This window comes from Octopus sinensis, linkage group LG11, assembly GCF_006345805.1.
Source record: "Octopus sinensis linkage group LG11, ASM634580v1, whole genome shotgun sequence".
Taxonomy (NCBI): Eukaryota; Metazoa; Mollusca; class Cephalopoda; order Octopoda; family Octopodidae; genus Octopus; species Octopus sinensis.
Window position 1 is genome coordinate 31726300 of NC_043007.1, and position 19769 is coordinate 31746068.

At 37.7% G+C, this 19769-nt stretch overlaps 1 protein-coding gene across 1 annotated transcript; it reads left to right on the forward strand.

The window, feature by feature from the left end:
• The first annotated feature begins 79 nt into the window (after positions 1-79).
• LOC115217587 (ribosomal RNA processing protein 36 homolog) lies at positions 80-12966 on the forward strand. The gene is made up of 9 exons (XM_029787339.2): positions 80-127; positions 674-689; positions 2747-2807; positions 4386-4454; positions 4885-4951; positions 6151-6255; positions 8811-8885; positions 9920-10037; positions 12817-12966. The coding sequence occupies exons 1-9, from the start codon at positions 125-127 to the stop codon at positions 12960-12962; spliced, it is 660 nt and encodes a 219-aa protein (XP_029643199.1). The 5' UTR covers positions 80-124; the 3' UTR covers positions 12963-12966.
• The last annotated feature ends 6803 nt before the right edge of the window (positions 12967-19769 follow it).

A 19769-nucleotide genomic window follows, 5' to 3' on the forward strand; every position in this document is an offset into this window, starting at 1 on the left:
TATATGTACTTCGCAATTATATAAGTATTTTAATGAATTTAAATATCATTGAAATTTAGATGTTTTAGAAAATTAATTTACGTTCTAAGCGGCAGGGCACCTGTTCGTGGCAACAGAATCCAACATGGTGAGTCTCGAGTGTTTATCTTTTTTAATTTTCCTTCTTTTAATCGTATTTCTTGTTTAAATACACAAATCTTTTCGAAGATTTTAGGAAACTTGATAACTATAGCGTTCAACCTTCGTATTTGTATACATGTTAAAAACCATACTTCAAAATCGAATATAATTAGCAATCAAAACTTCCTCAAATTACGACTTAAAAAGATGCTCTTAGATACACCTTAAGAGATGGGGTGGTCACGGATGGAATACTCAGTCATTCGTAGTTGATCTAAGACTAAACAACATTTAGTGCATTATACGGCGATGTTATATTAATGATATTGCCATATTCTGTGTCATATTTATAAATTCATCAATAAAAGAAGTTTATATTGCTTAACGATTTGTTATTGCCATACTGAAGTTACATTTAATCGATCAGTATTCTGTGAAATAAAAAGGTACGGTGGGGGGAATCTTTTACTTCAAAACATTTAGTGAACCGTAATATAAAGCAGCTTTTTCTTTCTTTTCATGGTTTACCTTGCTTACCTTTAACTACCAAAAGGAAACCGTTCGGAAAGGTATGTATTACATTCAAAATACTTATATATTAGTACTTTCTTATTAACGACATACAATATATATATTTTTTACCAAAGGATTAGAAGGCGGGTGTAATTGTTGATCGGCGGACTTTCGGAATAGCCATCACTACCCCATAGAGAAAGAAAAGGATGAGGAATCGAATGATTGCTCTATAGTTTAATTATTAGTTGTCGATAATAGGAAAGTACCTAAAACTTTTTATGTCATTTTCATCATTTAAACATTTATTTGATTTTTTAATATGTAGTTTCATGCTTTGAAAACACGGTGGTCGGACAAGCTTGTATAGCGTGCCGTGTGATTCCAAGCAATCTCTGAGACTCAAATATATAACGTGGCTGCACTAACTTGTTTTCACTGTATGAAACTAATAGTAAATCGAAATTAAATCCCGTGTGTATTAAATGATATTTATCTCTCATTGGATGGAGTACTTTATTTGTTAATCTCACCAATACCAGAACAGTATCTCTCTATATATAAACGGCAGTTTGTGCGTTTTCTGTGTGTCTGTTTTCTCGTACCCTCACTCTGACCACGGCTTTCAACCGATTCTGATGAAACTTGACACACACATAGCCCAATGTCATAATTCAAAACTAACGCAGCGAAAATTTTGAAAAGTTCCCCCAGTTCTGAAAAAAATCGATAAATTCGACATGGGGTCGAGAATCAGAAACCCAAACCACAGACCGTCTAGGGGACGCAACTCCACCTTTTTTAACTCAAAAAAAAAATTACCATCATTTTTTTGCTATTTTTTGGCTATAACTCTCTAAAAATGCTTTATAGTTATTTCCCTTACAATCCTGAGCAACGCCGGGCGATACTGCTAGTATATATATATAATCAACATCATCGTTTAACGTCCACGTTCCATGCTAGCATCGGTTGGCCGATTTGACAGGACTGGTGAGCCAGAAGGCTACACCAGGCTCCAACCTTGATCTGGCAGAGTTTCTACAGCTGGATGCCTTTTCTAACACGAACCACTCTGAGAGTGTAGTGGGTGCTGTTACGTGCCACCGGCACGAGGGCCAGTCAGGCAGTACTGGCAACGGCCACGCTCGAATGTTTTGTTCACGTGCCAGTAAGGCAACACTGGTAACGGTCACACTCAAATGGTGCTTTAATGTATATATATATATATATGTATGTATATATATATATATATATATATATATACACATACACACACACCATTCAAATGTACAGAAAACAAAAGACAGGGACAAGTAAGAAAGTAACAAGCCGGTGTATTAGTTTGATACTCAGAAAAAATGCAAAAGTCTTTGAGGTTTCAAACCTATATTCTTCGATATACATATATATAAGAATAGGCTACGATGGATTAGCATCCTGTTTGAAGACAAGGACTGTATTCTCCATTACTTACATTCCATGGAAACTGGAATGAGCTCCAACTTAAGGTCCTGCAGGCTTTAGACTGTTTAGGATTAAAGGTCCTCTAAGATTTGTGAGGGAAAAGGAAGGAACTCGTGTGCTGCAGTACAAAACAGTGCACTAAGCTATTGGTTATCTTCTGACTGGAGACCTTATCTGGATGCTTGTAACAGAATGGACTCTTCCAGTTATGCCCAAGGGCATGTATCATGCAGGGGGTGGCAGGTTAAACCAAGCGACAAAATAAATATGCCTGGCAGGTTTCTCTCATTTGTATAGCTTGGGGCAATCCTAAGCTATGGTAGGAACCTTGCACTGGAATTGAACACAAAACCATGTAGTTTGGAAGAAAACTTCTTGACCACACCGCCACATCTGTGCCTACCATTTTTACAAATAAAAGTAATAATAAATATAATCAATTTTAATTGAAACTAGTTTATTTTAAACTTTGTTATGAAAGTCAACTTTATGAGTTTAAATGTGTGGGAAATATTTTGTTACTCTAAGTTATTGAAATCGTAGCTATATACATTTTTTTTTGTCTTTTTTATATATTTTTTTTAATTTTGTAACTTCATTGACTTATTTAATTAAAATATAAAATTTCTCATTGTCATTATTCTAGAATTGTCTGAAATGAGTTTTGAAGAATTGCAGAAACTTAAAAGCAAAATTGGAGTTACAATGTAAGTAGTCATAATAATTGTACCCTCACCATCTCTCTCTCTCTGATTCATTCTCTCTCTCTATCTCTTTCCAGGAGAATGAAAGTGAGGAAGAGAGAGAAAGAGTGTGTGGAAAGCTGTGTTCACCCATTCAGCCAGCCAACTTTTCTGTCTCTCTATCAAACTTTTACTTACTTCAGTCAGTTAAGGGATCTTGTCTTGCAAACACCAAGTGACCCCACTGGTGCTGGTGCCATCAAAAATAGCACCCAGTACACTCTGTAAAGTACAGAAGGGGGAGTGCTAAGTAGTGATAAGTAAAATTGACTGATAGTAAACATTACAACTCTATAAAGTGATTGACATTATGAAGAGCATCCAGCTGTAGGAGCCATGACAAAGTAGGTGTACAAGTTTGGTGCAGTCCTCTCGCTTGTCAACTCCTATCAAACCATCCGACTCATGTCAGCATGGAAAAAGGGATCTTAATTGATGACATATTGGTATTTAATAAAAAGGTGTTGGAAGTCTTTTGAAGTGATTGATTTGGAGTATATAATTAATTTTCGTTTTCATTTGTAGCTTATCAAGAGAACACAGCGTCTTTATTCGCTAAGGTGGTTCAGTTATAAACATCATTGAAAACAGTGTTTTTATATTTAGTTGAAACACTAAAGTAGTATATTCCTGTTAGTTTAACCCTTTCATTACCAACCCGGCTGAAACCGGTTCTGGCTCTGAGTACAAATGTCCTGTTTTCATAAGTTTAAAATTAAAGTCTTCCACCAAACCTTAGTCAGAATTTATGTTCCTAACACCAGCTGAATGATAACTAAGTCATTTTACTAAATTCTTTGTTATAATTAAAGTAATAAATAGAAACATAGAGCATCTCAAAATAAATACAGTAACGAAAGGGTTAAGAAGAAAAATAATCAGCAGAATACATAAGAGGAGACATCGTTGTGGTCACTCTATATGCTAGAAATAATAGCCTAGATTTCCTTCAATCCATACCCTTCTAATTGCTTCTAATGTATATCTGACTAAATGTATAAGTGTGTTTAACCCTTATGGTACCAACCTGGCTGAAACTACCCTGGCTCTGAGTACAAATGTCTTGTTTTCATAAGTTCTGAATTAAAATCTTCCACCAAACCTTAGTCATAATTTATATTCCTAACACTAGCTTAATGATAACTAAGTTATTTTACTAAATTTTTTGTTATATTTAAAGTAATTGAAAGAAACCTGACAGAGCATCTCAACAGAAATACAGTAACGAAAGGGTTAAAGAAATAAAGAGAACAGGAATGGTTTCCATGCTTCTGCCATAGCATTGTATTTTCTAACTCATTTGCGAGCTTTTGATGTTATAACATGTATATATCTTTTCTCTGTTAAGATTTACTTCAATATCAATAAGGTAAACAACTTCAAGTAAAAAAATAAAAATAAGTATTTTGATGAAGTACCAGTCATATATTGGAGGTGGGCTGGTCAGTTTACTCAACTGTATCACCCTCTCCCAGAATTTGTAGTCTTGTGCCTGTGTTAGAAATCAATATTTACTTCTGCTGTATTTATTTTGATATTTAGGTTTAATAAAATCTATCGCAAACACAAAAGAAAGACGAAGAAAGAGAAGAAACCATTGACCAAAAACCAGTAAGTATGCGGCTAAGGTTAAGCATTTTCAAAAGCAAAAATAAATTACTTTAGCAATCTGTGTATCATACTTAAAGCAGATACATTGTTGAAAGCCTAATTTACTGTGGTATAGTAACTCTTATATATGTACAATGTTAAAAAAAACAACAAATATACCAATCATAGACGAAAATTATCTGGCAGAGATGGTGGCATTGCTAAATGTGCATTTCTGCATCTTTGGGCTTCATCAGTAGAAAATATCCACTGGTAACTGCATGCTGAAACAAAATCAGCCGGTGATTAAAAAGTCACTGGTGTCACAATTAGGTGACAGGCTACGTAGATTTTGTATTAATTAAATGCTATTCTCAATCATTTTGTTAATTAATAATGAGTGTCATATCACTGATACAGCTCTTTATTCCAATTATTCTATCGTTAACAGACCATTGGAAATGTCCTCTAAGAAGCAAGTATCCACATTAAGACATGTAGTTCCAGTTCGGAAAAAGGTATTTTTTAAATATTTATCTTTGTTTTAAATCAAACTTCTATTAGAAGATTTATTTATTCCTACTTATATCTATTTACCTTGTACCTTGAAGGGCCATCTGGAGACCTGGTTTCCGTTATTTATCTTTTTGCGGCTCCTATTCATTGTTCTCACTCTTGTAAATGTGAGTATCCATGGAGCTCCTCTATGACAAGAACCTGCTCTGACCCCACTCTTTCTCTTATACTTTAACTCCTCATCTCTTAGCATAAGGCTGACCTCACCAACTCTTTGAGTTTTGTAGTCTTGCAAGCAGCAGGGCCACTTCACTAGTGTGAGTTAACACCAAAACAGCACCCAGCACACGCTGTAAAGTGGTTGGTGTTAGGAAAGGCATCCAACCATAGAAACCATGTTAAAGAAGATACCAGAGCACAATATCATCCTTCAACCCATCAGATCCTATCAAACCATCCAACCTATGCCAACATGGATGTTAAATGATGATGATGATCGTTATTTTATATATGTGTATGGAGGCACAGTGGCCCAGTGGTTAGGGCTGTGGATTTGTGGTCATAGGATTGCGGTTTTGATTCTGAGACCAGGCATTGTGTTTATTGAGCAGAAACACCTAAAGTTCCACAAGGCTCCAGCAGGGGGTGGTCATGAACCCTGTTGTACTCTTTCACCACATATTGTCTCACTCTTTCTTCCTGTTTCTGTTGTACCTGTATTTTAAAGGGCCAGCTTTGTCACACTGAATCTCCCTGACAACTACATTAAGGTTACACATGTCTGTGGAGTGCTCAACCACTTACGCGTTAATTTCATGAGCAGGCTAATCCGTTGATCGGATCAACTGGAACACTCGTAACCAACGGAGTGCCACGATATATACTCACACAACAGGTTTCTTTCAGATTCTGTTTACCAAATCCACCTGCAAAGCTTTTTGTTGACCCAGAGCTTTGGTAGAAGACATTTATCCAAGGTGCTGTATAACAGGACTGAACCCATGACCACATAGTTGAGAAGCAAGCCTCTTAACCACACAGCCATGCCTCTACCTGATTCATTAAAGCAACACAACCATTACTGCTTCCGAAAACATTTAGCTTTGCTCTCTCATTTCCTATCTTCAATCAGATTCTTTCTCAGAATCTCAGAAGTAACCATGTTTTTTTCCATTTTGGTTGTATATTTCTTCAACCTTAGGCACACAGAGATCCAAGATTTGATGACTTATCGGGAAAATACAATGAAGATTTTTTCAAGAAAGCTTATTCATTTATTGATGATTATAAAGAAAAAGAGTTGAAGGTATTGTTTTTCTTTTTCATCATCATCATCATTTTTAGTGCTGTGCAGTGAGATTGAACTTGGAACCACATGATTGCATGGCAAGCTTTTTTTAACCATGCAGACTTGAAAAGTATTCACCGCATCCAATTAAATATTTCTTTTACTTTTATACAACACGATGCTGGCGCCACGTAGAAAGCACCCAGTCCACTCTGTGAAGTGGTTGACATTAGGGCACCAAGCTGTAGAAACCATGCCAGAACAGGCAATGGAACCTTGTGCAGCCAGGGCCTGTCAATCTGTCCAACCCATGCCAGCATAGAAAGCAGATGTTAAATAGGTTTGTTTGCACCTAATGTCATCATCATCATTTAACATCCACTTTTCCAGCTGGCATAGGTCGAACGGTTTGACTGAAAACTGGTAAGCCAGGGGGCTACACCAGGTTCCAATCTGGTTTGTCAAGGTTTCTACGGCTCAATGCCCTTCCTAATGCCAACCACTCCAAGAGTATAGTGGGTGTTTTTTATATGTATCATTGATCTGATACCAGTATTGGCCATGACTACGGTTTTACTTGGCTTGACAGGTCTACACAAGCACTGTATATTGCCAAAGTTCTTGGTCACCTGTCACTGCCTCCATGAGGCCCAACACTCAAACGGTGCTTTTTAAATGCCAAATTTATAAAATCCATACTGGTCCACATTGGTATGGTGATGGTTGCTAACATGATGATCATTGCCATTGTTTTACTGTCCACTTTTTCCATGCTATTGTGGGTCACTTGGAATTTGTTGAGGTAGATTTTCTACAGATGGATGCCCTTCCTGTCACCAACCCTCACCTGTTTCCAAGGAAGGAAGGGTTTTCCCATGGCTGCATGTGTTAACATGGGAGATTGCAACAAATAACATCACTTGTATGACTATCGGCCATGTGCAACTTTCACACAGTGCCAAGACAAGGCAGCACATATATACACATATATACATATACGACCAGCTCCTTTCAGTTTCCATTTACCAAAAGCACTCACAAGGCTTTGGTTGGCTCAGGGCTATAGTAAAAGACACTTGCTCTCTGTGCCAAACATTGGAACTGAATTTCTTAACTATATGGCTATGCTTATTCAATTATTATTGTTATTTAGCCTTAAAAAACGATAAACGTCGCCCTTTTCAAGCCTAGCCAGGCTCATGGGCACGGTTTCCCGGTTTCTGTGTTCCCCACAGCTGGACGGGATGCCAGTCCATCGCAGCGTTACTCAAGAAACAGGAAGAAAGAGTGAGAGAAAGTTGGGGCGAAAGAGTACAACAGGGGTCGCCACCCACCCCCTACTGGAGCCTCATGGACCTTTTAGGTGTTTTCGCTCAATAAACACACACAACGCCCAATCTGGGAATCGAAACCGTGATCCTCCAACCGCAAGTCCACTGCCCTAACCACCGGGCCATTGTGCCTCCACTATTTAGCCTTAATTCAAACTAAATAAGCAAACCTAAGATAAACAATGTTCCAGTTATGACCATCCCATATTGGTTGCAGTCAAGTGACTGAAACAAGTAAAAGAATAAAAGAATATATACATATGGGGGACTACATTGACCAGTTTGTCCTTCTTAAGATATTAGTGTGATATCCAGGCCATTGGGTTTCTATCTTCATCTTTTTTTAAACTGCTGGGAAGAATCTCCCTCATTGGCATCACCACATCTTCACCTTTACTCTCTCTCTTTCTCTCTCTCCTCATCTGGCACAAAACCACCTTCCTCAGTACTGCTCCCTCCCTAAGTTGGCAGGGTCTTGTCTTGTAAATTATTTGGTGACCTCACTGATGTTGGTGCCAAGTCCACCATTGTAAAGTGATTGGTGTTAGCAAAGGCATCCAACTGCAAAAACCATACCTAACAGACAGTAAAGCTTGATGCAAAATGGGCAGCGAGCTGGCAGAGTTGTTAGCACGCCGGGTGAAATGCTTTGCGGTATTTCATCTGCCATTATGTTCTGAGTTCAAATTCCGCCGAGGTCGAATTTGCCTTTCATCCTTTCGGAGTCAATTAAATAAGTACCAGTTATGCACTGGAGTCGATATAATCGATTTAATCCATTTGTCTGTCCTTGTTTGTCCTCTCTTTGTTTAGCCCATTGTAGGTAGTAAAGAAATAGATATTTCATCTGTTGTTACGTTCTGAGTTCAAATTCTGCCGGGGTTGACTTTGCCTTTCATCTTTTTGGGGTCAATTAAATAAGTACCAATTACATACTAGGGGTTGGTGTAATTGATTTAATCCCTTTGTCTGTCCTTGTTTGTCCCCTCTATGTTTAGCCCCCCGTGGGCAATAAAGAAATGAATATTTTGACTTACCAACTCCTATCAACCTATCCAACCCATGCCAGCATAGAAAGCGGATGTTAAATGATGACTTCAAAATGCTATATTTCTAATAATAATACTCTGTTGTGGTAGCCATAAGAATGAAATTTACCATTGTTTTTATGATTTAAAAAGTCTACTGCAGAGAATACTCCTGATTTCAATGGAATAATTCTTAATTTTGTTTCACTCACAGGTTCTTAAGAAGAAAATGAAAAGATCTAAAAATGAAGACAAATCAAAGAATATCAAATACCTTATAACAAGAATGGTAAACTCCTTATTTTGCTGTATAATAATATTAGTTTTCATTCTTTAACAAAATGGTTATTTTCTTGGTTATACCCAGCCTAGCCCGGGTAGGCCCATGCAAAGTTGCAGAAAGTGTATGGAGTGGTTCAGATGTTTCTAAGATGGCCGAAGAAGTGTCAATATTGACAAACTTTCTGGGAGGCCTGCAACCAGAAGAAACAAACATCGTAGATGTGCATGCAGCTGTGAGAGAAAATCATTGAATCACCATCCGTGAGTTATGAAAGGATGTGCAGATTAGTTACGGTTCAGTTCAGTCCATTATCACAGAAGATTTGGGTATGAGAGGCGTGTCTGCCAAGTTTGTGCCAAAACTGCTTTCAGCTGACCAAAGAGACATTTGGGTTTCAGTTCCACAAGATCTTGATTGTGTCGAGAACGATGAAAATTTTTTTTAAACTTTGCATAGGCCTCTGAGCAGGTATCGCCAAGCTTTTGACAAAATTTGATGCAGATTTCCTGCTAACTTTATCTGTCATGATCAAAGCGACAATCACATGCAACACACCTTCCTTCCAAGCATTGCTGTAAACAGCAGAAATGAGCTAGAACGTTAAAACTTAGTGCATATGCACAGCAGAGTTCAAGGTCAATATGTGCCAAGTGGCTTCACTCTGCATGCTTTAGCTTTGTTACTATGGCAACAGTCCGGATACACCTCAATGTACTCCATGAAAAGTAGATGTTACACTGTGATGTTGATATTAATGTTTTCTGCATCGTCAACCACAAACCCTTCTCTAACTCTACTCTAATCATGCCCAAAGTTATTATTGGATGATAATTGCAGAAGCTTTCCCTCCAAATACCATATTTATTCATGTATAAGTTGCACCCCTAACTTAGTATTAAATCTCGGTACATAAAACTTTTTTGCCCTGTGTCTAAGTCACACCCCAGATTTTTCAGTCATAACTGAGCATGATATAGTTCAACTTATACAAGGGTCAAATAGTTTCCCTTTATTTGTAAATTCCTTTTTCTTTTTCGCAGGAGCAACAAAAATTGGCCTCTGAACAGATTTCTAAATCTAAAGACTTAGAGAAAACGTGGAAAAAAAAAGAGAAAGATTTGGTTACTCAAGGAAAGAAACAATATTTCTTAAAGAAATGTAAGTTTATTTTTGGTAATCTACTGTTTTTTGCTTTATATTCTTTTCTACTTTAGGCTCAGGGCCCATAATTTTTGGAGAGGGGTCCAGTCAATTAGATCAACCCCAATATGCAACTGGTATTTAATTTATTGACCCCGAAGGGATGAAAGGCAAAGTCGACCTCGGCGGAATTTGAACTCAGAACATAAAGACAGACGAAATACCTGTTTCTTTACTACCTACAGAGGACAAACGGATTGAGTTGATTACATCGACCCCAGTACGTAACTGGTACTTAATTTATCGCCCCCGAAAGGATGAAAGACAAAGTCGACCTTGGTGGAATTTGAACTCAGAACGTAGCGGCAGACGAAATACGGCTAGGCATTTCACCCGGTGTGCTAACGTTTCTGCCAGCTCACCACCTTATATGTTCATTATATTGCATTCATTAATGTCAAATTTGTTTCTCTTGATATAATTTATAAGTTGTTGCTGGTGCCATGTGAATGGCACCCATGTGTCATAGTCATGGTTGGTGTCCTGTAAATGGCACCTGTACTGGTGGCACATAAAAGCACCCATTACACTCCTGGAGTGGTTGATGTTAAAAAGGGTATCCAGCCGTAGAAACCACACCAAATCAGACTGGAACCTGGTGCAGCTCTCCGGCTTATCAGCTCCAGTTAAATCATCCAACCTGTGCCAGCATGGAGAATGGATGTTAAATGATGATGATGATGATTAAGTACATCATAATATTGTTTTAAACAAAACTGAATATATGGCAGTGCCCCAGCATGGCCACGGCTTGTGAGCTGAAACTAGATAAAAATAACAATAAATAAAAATATACCCATCATAAGGTGAGGAGCTGGCAGAATCAGTAGCACGCTGGACAAAATGTTTAGTGGCATTTCATATCTTTACATTCTAAGCTCAAATTCCACTGTGGTCCACATAATCTTTTATCCTCCAGGGTTAATAAAATAAGTACCAGCTGTGTACTGGGGTTGATGTAATCGATTTACCCCTACCCCGAACTTGCTGGCCTTGTTCCACAATTTGTATTCTTGCAAGTACTTGGTGACCCTGTCAGTGCAGGTCCCACTTCAAAGCACCCAGTCCACACTGTAAAGTGGTTGGCTTTTGGAAGGGCATCCAGCTGTAAAACCCTTGCCAAAAATGACCTTGCTTGTGCCACGTATAAAGCACTAAGTCCACTTTTGCAGAGTGGCTGGTGTTCGGAAAGGCATCCAGCTGTAAAAATCCTACAAAAACAGTTACAGAAGCCTGGTGCATGCTTCTGACTGGCCGGCTCTTGTCAAACCGTCCCACCCATGCCAGCATGGAAGGCAGACATTAAACGATGATGATGATACACACATCACATTTGATGGCATGTAAGATGCAGTTTTTTGTGTTCTGCTCTGTCCTTTTTCAAATTTATGTGGTGGTGGTGGTATGGTGGATTCTCTCATTCCTTCGATGAATAAAAGCTCAGCAAGACACGGCTGAAGTTTCTTCTTTTCACCCTACGGCCACTGATTTGCAGGATTAAAAACAAAGTCTTCCAGTAGCATCGTCTGCTTGTCCCTGTCATCTCTTTTCCTGTTGTCACTGGACTTATGAAAACATTTTAATGGTGTTGATGCTGGTGTCCTGGTTTGCTCAACTCCCTGCACAAGAAATATTATCATAGTACGCATGATTTGTCCCACCATCTCATCCTCCAAATTTGTTTTGGTCAGATGCAACAAGTGGCACAAGTCCAATAATTATCAGGATGCAGGATTTGTACGGAGTTATCTTCTCTTAGACAAGCAGCTGAAGAACCTCATCCGACCTGGGTCTGTTACGACGGTGCCAATGAATGACCTTCTTCCAAGAGCAGTTCCCCAACATGCTAATTAACCCATAGCTGGTGCTACTACTGCAGGCCAGAGTAAACCTGGGAACAGCAGTGGCTAAGAGGTGAATCTATGCTCCTTACAACCATGAGACACTCAAACCAGGGCCTCACTAGGTTACAGTTTAGTGATACCCAGGACATGTATAGGGATTACCTTGTCCAACATCAAGTGTATCTTTGTTTGCAATGTTCAAGTGTAAGTAGGAGATTCGGTTGTTATTTCTTGCAGGTTGAGTAACTACTTAGAGGCTCCCTTGTTAGTTAACAAATACATTATGTACTCATTATTAATCAACCTACTCTAATGTTATTCAAAACCAACAAGGCCTGGGAGAGGCCTTCTCTCAGGGAAACATGACCCTGGTGTAGCAAAATCTAAAAGAAAGCTGTGAAGGAAAAACCAGAGGTCTGACTGGAGAGAAGTAGAAAAAAAAAAACATCCCAGAGTCAAGATCAGTGGAGAAGAGTTGTTGATGGTGCCTGTGTTCCATAGAGTGCTAAGGTCTTTAGAGAAAGACATCTACCATAAATGTTTGGTTTTGTTTGTGTCTTTGTTTGAAATGTATAATGCCAATGTCTTTGTTTAATTGTAATGTTTTTAATTTATTTTAATTTGTAAGGCGGTGAGCTGGCAGAAACATTGGGTGAAATGCGTAGCTGTATTTCATCTGCCGCTACGTTCTGAGTTCAAATTCCGCCGAAGTCGAATTTGCCTTTCATCCTTTCGGGGTCGATTAAATAAGTACCAGTTACGCACTGGGGTCGATCTAATCGACTTCATCCGTTTGTCTGTCCTTGTTTGTCCTCTCTGTGTTTAGCCCCTTGTGGGTAGTAAAGAAATATATAATGTTTTTAATTTGTTTTCTCTTTTCCATTTTTATTCAGCTGACAAGAAATTGCTCCAGATTGCTCAAAAGTATCGAGAATTAAAAGAGAAAGGCAAAGTCGAAGCATATCTAAAGAAAAAGCGTAAAAAGACTCACATAAAAAATGAACGTTTCCTTTCACAAATAAAAAATTACGATGATTAATGTTTGTAATTGTTATTTTTTGATTCATTTTCTTTTTTTTTTTCCTACATTTTTTTGGAATTTTACATGGTTTTCACTATCACTGGTTTATAATGTTTAAACATAAACCAAAAGCTTGCTTCCCATCTTGAATTCAGCCCTACTGAGTGGCCCTTAAGCTAGTGCCTTCCTACTATAGTGCCAAGCCAACCAAAGTCTTGAGTGGATTTGGTAGATGGAAACTGAAAGAAGCCCATCATATGTGTGTGTAATTGTGTGAACCCTGGTCTTGGCATCACCTGATGGTTGTAAGTGGGCATCATCATCATAAAAGTGATGTTGTTGGTTTCCTGTTTTCCATAGAAATCATTTCTGGCCACGAAGAAGTACCACCTTGCTTGGAAACAGGTAAAGGTTGGTGACAAGAAGGGCATCTGGCTATAGAAAATCTGCCTCAATGAATTCCATCTGACCCATGCAAGCAAGGAAAATAAAGATGATGGTGATCAGTAAATAAATAAAAAAAAGGACCGTGGTTATTTGGTTGTTGTTCAGCCTCACGTCAGCCTTAATTGAACACTTCAAAGACATTCCAGCCATGACCTCTTACCAGCAGGGAAACCCAGGATCATATTTCTAACATGTCTTAAGCCAATATAGCATGATTTGAGGGAGATTTAACTGCTATATCTAGCAGTTCAAGTGACAACATAAAGGCCACTTCCTTAACTCAAATGGCTATATTTTATTGTGATATTAACAGCAACGGGAAGGCAGTGAGATGACAGAATCGTTAGCATGCCGGCCGAAATGCTTAGCGGTATTTCATCTGTCGCTATGTTCTGAGTTCAAATTCCGCAGAGGTCGACTTTGCCTTTCACCCTTTCGGGGTCGATTAAATAAATACCAGTTACGCATTGGGCTTGATATAATCAACTCTTAATCCATTTGTCCCCTCTGTGTATAGCCCCTTGTGGGCAATAAAGAAATAAGAATCGTTAGCATACTAGTTGAAATGCTTAGCAGCATTTGGCTTGTCTTTATGTTCTGAGTTCAAATTCCACAACGATTGACTTTGCCTTTCATCCTTTCAGAGTCAATAAAATAAATACCAGTCGAGCAATGGGGTCAGTGTAATCTCCTCCAAAATTCCAGGCCTTGTGCCTATAGTAAGAAAGGAAATGGATTAACAGTGAAGAGATTATGTTCTTTATTCCAAGTTCCTTCTCCCCTAGATTTGTTTATTTGCAATCTGGAGTGTCCTGGACTCCTAGAGGAAATACCCTTGTCTGTAGCTGTTGGTGTTATGTATCTTCTGAGATGATTCTCTCATACAGGATTCAAGGCTAGGAGAAGATTTTAGGAATAAAGAAAAAAGGGAAGTGCTTAATCTTTTACTCTTTTACTTGTATTATTCATTTGAGTGAGGCCATGCTGGAGCACTGCCTTTAGTCAAGCAAAACGACCCCAGGATTCATTCTTTGTAAGCCTAGGACTTATTCTATCAGTCTCTTTTGTCGAACTGCTTACAGGGATATAAACACACCACCATCGGTTGTCAAGTGATGTTGGGGGGGGTGCAAACACAGGCACACATACATATATATATATACGAGGAGCTTCTTTCAGTTTCCGTCTACCAAATCCACTCACAAGGCTTTGGTCGGCCCGAGGCTACAGTAGCAGACACTTGCCCAAGGTGCCATGCAGTGGGACTGAACCCGTAACCATGTGGTTCGTACGCAAAGTATCTTACCACATAGCCATTCCTGCTTGGTAAATTATAAGATGATAATGATAATAAAAACAAATGTGTGATGAAATTGAAAAATTTTAAAGGAATGCACAAGCAAAGTCTAGGGATTGCAAATTAAAAGGGTGATTTAGGGTGTATCTACACAAATGTGCACTCCCACCGATTTTGTTTCCTCATAACTTTAAAAAAAATGGATATTTTTTAGTGAAATTTTCTGCAAATATCATTCAGAGTGTGTAGATTGCGATTAATTTAATTTAATGTGAAAAAAAAAAAATTGGTAGGCTCGCTCACATACATCCTGACATTTGTCTATCTAATGAAACTTGAAATTTCGAACTGTGGTGTTTGCATGCCCGCTCTTTTTTTTTCTGCACATTAAATTCCGATATAAGCGTAATCTACACACTCTGAAAAGTATTTGTAGAAAAATTCATTAAAAATTACTCATTTTTCTTAGAGTTATGAGGAAATAAAGCTGACTCGTGCGAATTTTTAGAAACTCCTCTCCCCACTCATGGAAAAAATTCTTCATAATAAATTTCGATAAAATCGGAATCTACACCATCTGAAGCATATTTCTGACAAATTTCATTGAAAAATATCCATTTTTCTAAAAGTTATGAGGAAACAAAGTCGAGTGGAAGGCACATGTGTAGGTATGCTATGATTTAGATATGAGCTGTTGATATATGTGGGAGAAACGACTACACTGGGGTGAGTGTTTGGTGTGTATGAATGCTACATGTTGTTGGGTGGGAGACCAAGGAAGGGTTGAGAAGTGGTTGAATTAGGTTAAGAAACGTTGAGACCCGAGAATTAAATTAACAGAGGAAAATGCTGTATTTCAGATCTAGGATCTAAACTATGCCTACACGGAAACCAATGATGTGTGGTTGTGTAGTTGAATATCAATTCATGTATTAAATTTGCTAACACTAACTTATTTAATTAATACATATATATATCAATTCATGTAAATGATTAAGACGTTTACTTTGCAATTTTGAGGCCTAGAATTCGGTCCCTTCACGCGGCACTTTGTGCAAATGTCTCCTGCTAAAGATTCAGGTCGACCGAGGCCTCGCGAACAAATACAGCTGAATAGGAAACTCTGGGGAATCCTGTCACATGATTCCATTAACACCTTAATATTACATTAAGTATACAAGTGTCTATGGAATACACAGCCACCTGTAATATGATACAATGACTATGTAATTCTGTCATCGAACAGCTGCGATAATCACTGTCGAAATCGACTCAAAATCGATCGTATATCATTCATATTTGACTGCCTGTTTACCAGAAAGCAGGTTCCCCATTTATTTGCCTCAAAAGACTGATTATGCATGAATCAGTGCGCGCGCGTGCGATATAGATTCAATAATTAAGCGTTTTACATATGCGACATTAATTGATTTAAATATTGATATCGAGTCTCCATAATTAATTAAAAATACGGAAAAGAATAATCAAAGGTATTCTTGTGAAAATAGTGGGAAATTTAATATTTTAATTAGCTTCAACAACGGAAGTCGACTTTGAGTGCTTGACACGTGTTATGTCATCAATATGCCCAGCATCTTTGGTCAGGCAAGTACAGCTTTTTCTTCAAACCTCCGTTTATGATGTCTATTAGCATCTTTGTAATGTTTGGGGTGATTTGATGTGATCTATAATCTATGATCTTTCGTCGTTCTTCAGATCGAAGCTGTCGAGAAAGGAATTAAGGCATGTCGGACACATATCGAACGGATAGACAGATCATTGCGGGAGAAAAATCTTGCAGATAACGAAAGGTGGGACCTCATTATTTATTTATTCTACAATAATACGAGGCATTCTATAGCCATACGCTTAGCAGCTTCTCTCTCTCTGTCTCTCTCTCTCTGACACACCCTCTTTCCATACATCTGTGTGTTTATATATATATAAACCAACTTTCTTATCTATATATATATATATATATATTTAAATTTAAATTTAAAGGGTGGGAAATTAGATATTAATTTAATTAACATCGATTTCACACCTGGTCTAGCATATAAAAACACTGAAGATTCAGTAAAATTGTATTATATACATATTAGAGGGAAACCACTATGTGGAGACCCTTATGCTAGAAATAGATCCGCTATGATAATTTATTAGTGGTAAGACCATAGCGGATCTATTTCTAGCATGATTGTGTCCACACAGCTGTTCCTTCTAATATGTGTATATATATATATATATAATATATATATATATATATATATATATATAATATATATATATTATTAACATATTCACAATAATATTGATCTCTATTATTAAACGAAATATCTCCTCCCCTTCACAACATTGTTGTCAATCCATCAACTTCCTTCTAACATATCTCTTTCGAAAGAGGATCCTTCCTCACAAAACAACAATCTGTTCTCTCCATAGTAAACATCCCATTGTATAAGGTTTTTTTTTTCTTAGTTTTTATTATCGAAGTTTCGTTTTCTCCCTTTAAATATCTGATCATTGAAATCCCCCTAAAATAAGGAAGCATATATCGCTCTATGATGTTAGCTATGTCTACAAAAGCTTTAAGTAGTACCAATAACATGCAAGTTATATTTATATATATATATTTGGTTTATTAATCTATTCATTATAAACACAGTTTTACAAAGACATCAGAAAATTAAACAAATAATGGATATAAATTATGCATGAACGAAATAATTCATGCAGAGGTATTCATTTAGGATGGTTTACTTCGGAATTTGGGCGAATTTCTTGTAGTTTCTTTATGTCTATACACTCTGAATGATATTTGTAGATTATCATTCTACAAATCCGTGGTTGCCCGTGTAAATACTATGGATCAATCAAGGCTTTATTATATTTCTTCTTTGTTGTTTAACCAGACCTATGCTTAAAGGCATCCCAGCCATGACCAGTCCGTCTATTCAGAGTTATGTAGGACTACCTTGTATCTTTCTATAAGGCAGTAAGGGTGTGATCTAAGGTAGATTCGCCTTATATTTCCCCTAATTAAGACATAGGGATTCCTTATACATATCAGACTTAATTTCTATCGACTGCATTCTGTTAACATTTTGCATTCGGGAAGAGAAACCGAAAGCAAATGTTTGTTGTGGTGTGAGATGAAGTGGATGTCTGTTTGAAGCTGTTTATTCCTCTTTGTTTTGATACAATAATCATTCAGCTTCGATCAGTTATTATCAGCCACGGAAGCTGACAAAAGGAAGAATGTGGAGATTATAAGCTGGCTTATTCGTCTACTGTAATTTTATTTGTTCTTTCTGCGGAAAGTGTCCTATGATCAAATGGAATATTGACTCCATAAAAACCTGTCAGATGATGCTTTTTACTCCTGATGTGTGTGGAGGGGAGTTATAATTGCCGTGCTCGGGATAATGAAGCCCCCATTTGCCAATAATCCATTAATCAGATAATATTGCTTCACAGCTGTCAGTCGCTAACCTGTTACCATCGTCAAAGAGTCCCGTAATTCTGTTAGAATGTGGGACACTGCTGAAGAATTGGTTTTCGTGTAGAATTACGAGAGATTACATTGGTGTGGTTCCTCCAAGTCAACCCTATAAGCTGTTGCAAATGCAAACCATTTGCACTTGGTTATATTTCTCTTGATTAACCAAGAATCGGTAAATTACAATAGTCAATACATAAACGCGTAGAGAATTCTTCAGTAACTAACTGAAAGACTCGTAATTGCAATTCTTTGAGTTCCACGTTTCCGCTCATTCCGTTGGTGATCCGAGCCAGCTTTTCTTTTGGAAATATTTGCTGCTTGGATGTATTTTCGAAATATTATGTGAAAGCTATGAAGAAAATGCCTGTCTTTATATGTGTGTGTAAAGGATAGCATTTGGTGAATTATCCTCTCACTTTCGCTTCGATGAAACAACGGATGCTAATCGCCAGCTTGTTTACAATCATGACACGATGTCAAGACAAGGGTATCCCCTACACACACACACACACACACATACATACATACATACATACGTATAAGTTTATCATGTCTAGATATGCAACTGTATGCATGAGATTGCATACGTGGAGCAAAACATACAAATCTGCACACTTCATACATACATACATACATACATACATACAAACATGCATACATACATACATACATACATACACACACACACATACATACATACATACACACACACACATACATACATACAAACATGCATACATACATACATACACACATACATACATACATACATACATACATACATACATACATACATACATGCATGCATGCATGCATGCATACATACATACATACACACACACACACATACATACATACATGCATGCATGCATGCATGCATACACACACACACATACATACATACATACATACATACATACATACATACACACACACACACACACACACATACATACATACATACATACATACATACATACATACATACATACATACATGCATGCATACATGCATACACACACACACACACACATACATACATACATACATACATACATACATACATGCATGAAATTTCAACATCACCAACAGGGTATTTTTGTATGTATGTATGCATGCATGCACACCGGCACAAGTGCCAGTAAGGTGACGCTGAGCCCAACTAATGAGTGGAATGCAGATTCAGTATCAGGGGTCAGTTAAGGGTACAAACAAATCTTGTAATTTATAAGCAGCACAGATATATATAACTCTTCATCTTGTTTGCATACATGTTGAATGGGAGAACATGTTCTAATATGCCCTGTTTACCATGTAGGCATGGGTTGGACAGTTTTACAGGAGCTGGCAACCCAGAGAGCCACACTAGGCTCTAATTGTCTTAGCATGGTTTCAATGGCTGGATGCCCTTCCTACAGCCAACCACTTTACAGAGTGTACCAGGTGCTTTTTACATGGCCCCAGCACACTCATACAATAGTCTTTGTGTTTGTCCCCACTGCTTGGCAACTGGTTTTGATGTGTTTATTCCTGTGACTTAGCTGTTTGGCAAAAAGAGACCAATAGAATAAGTACCAGG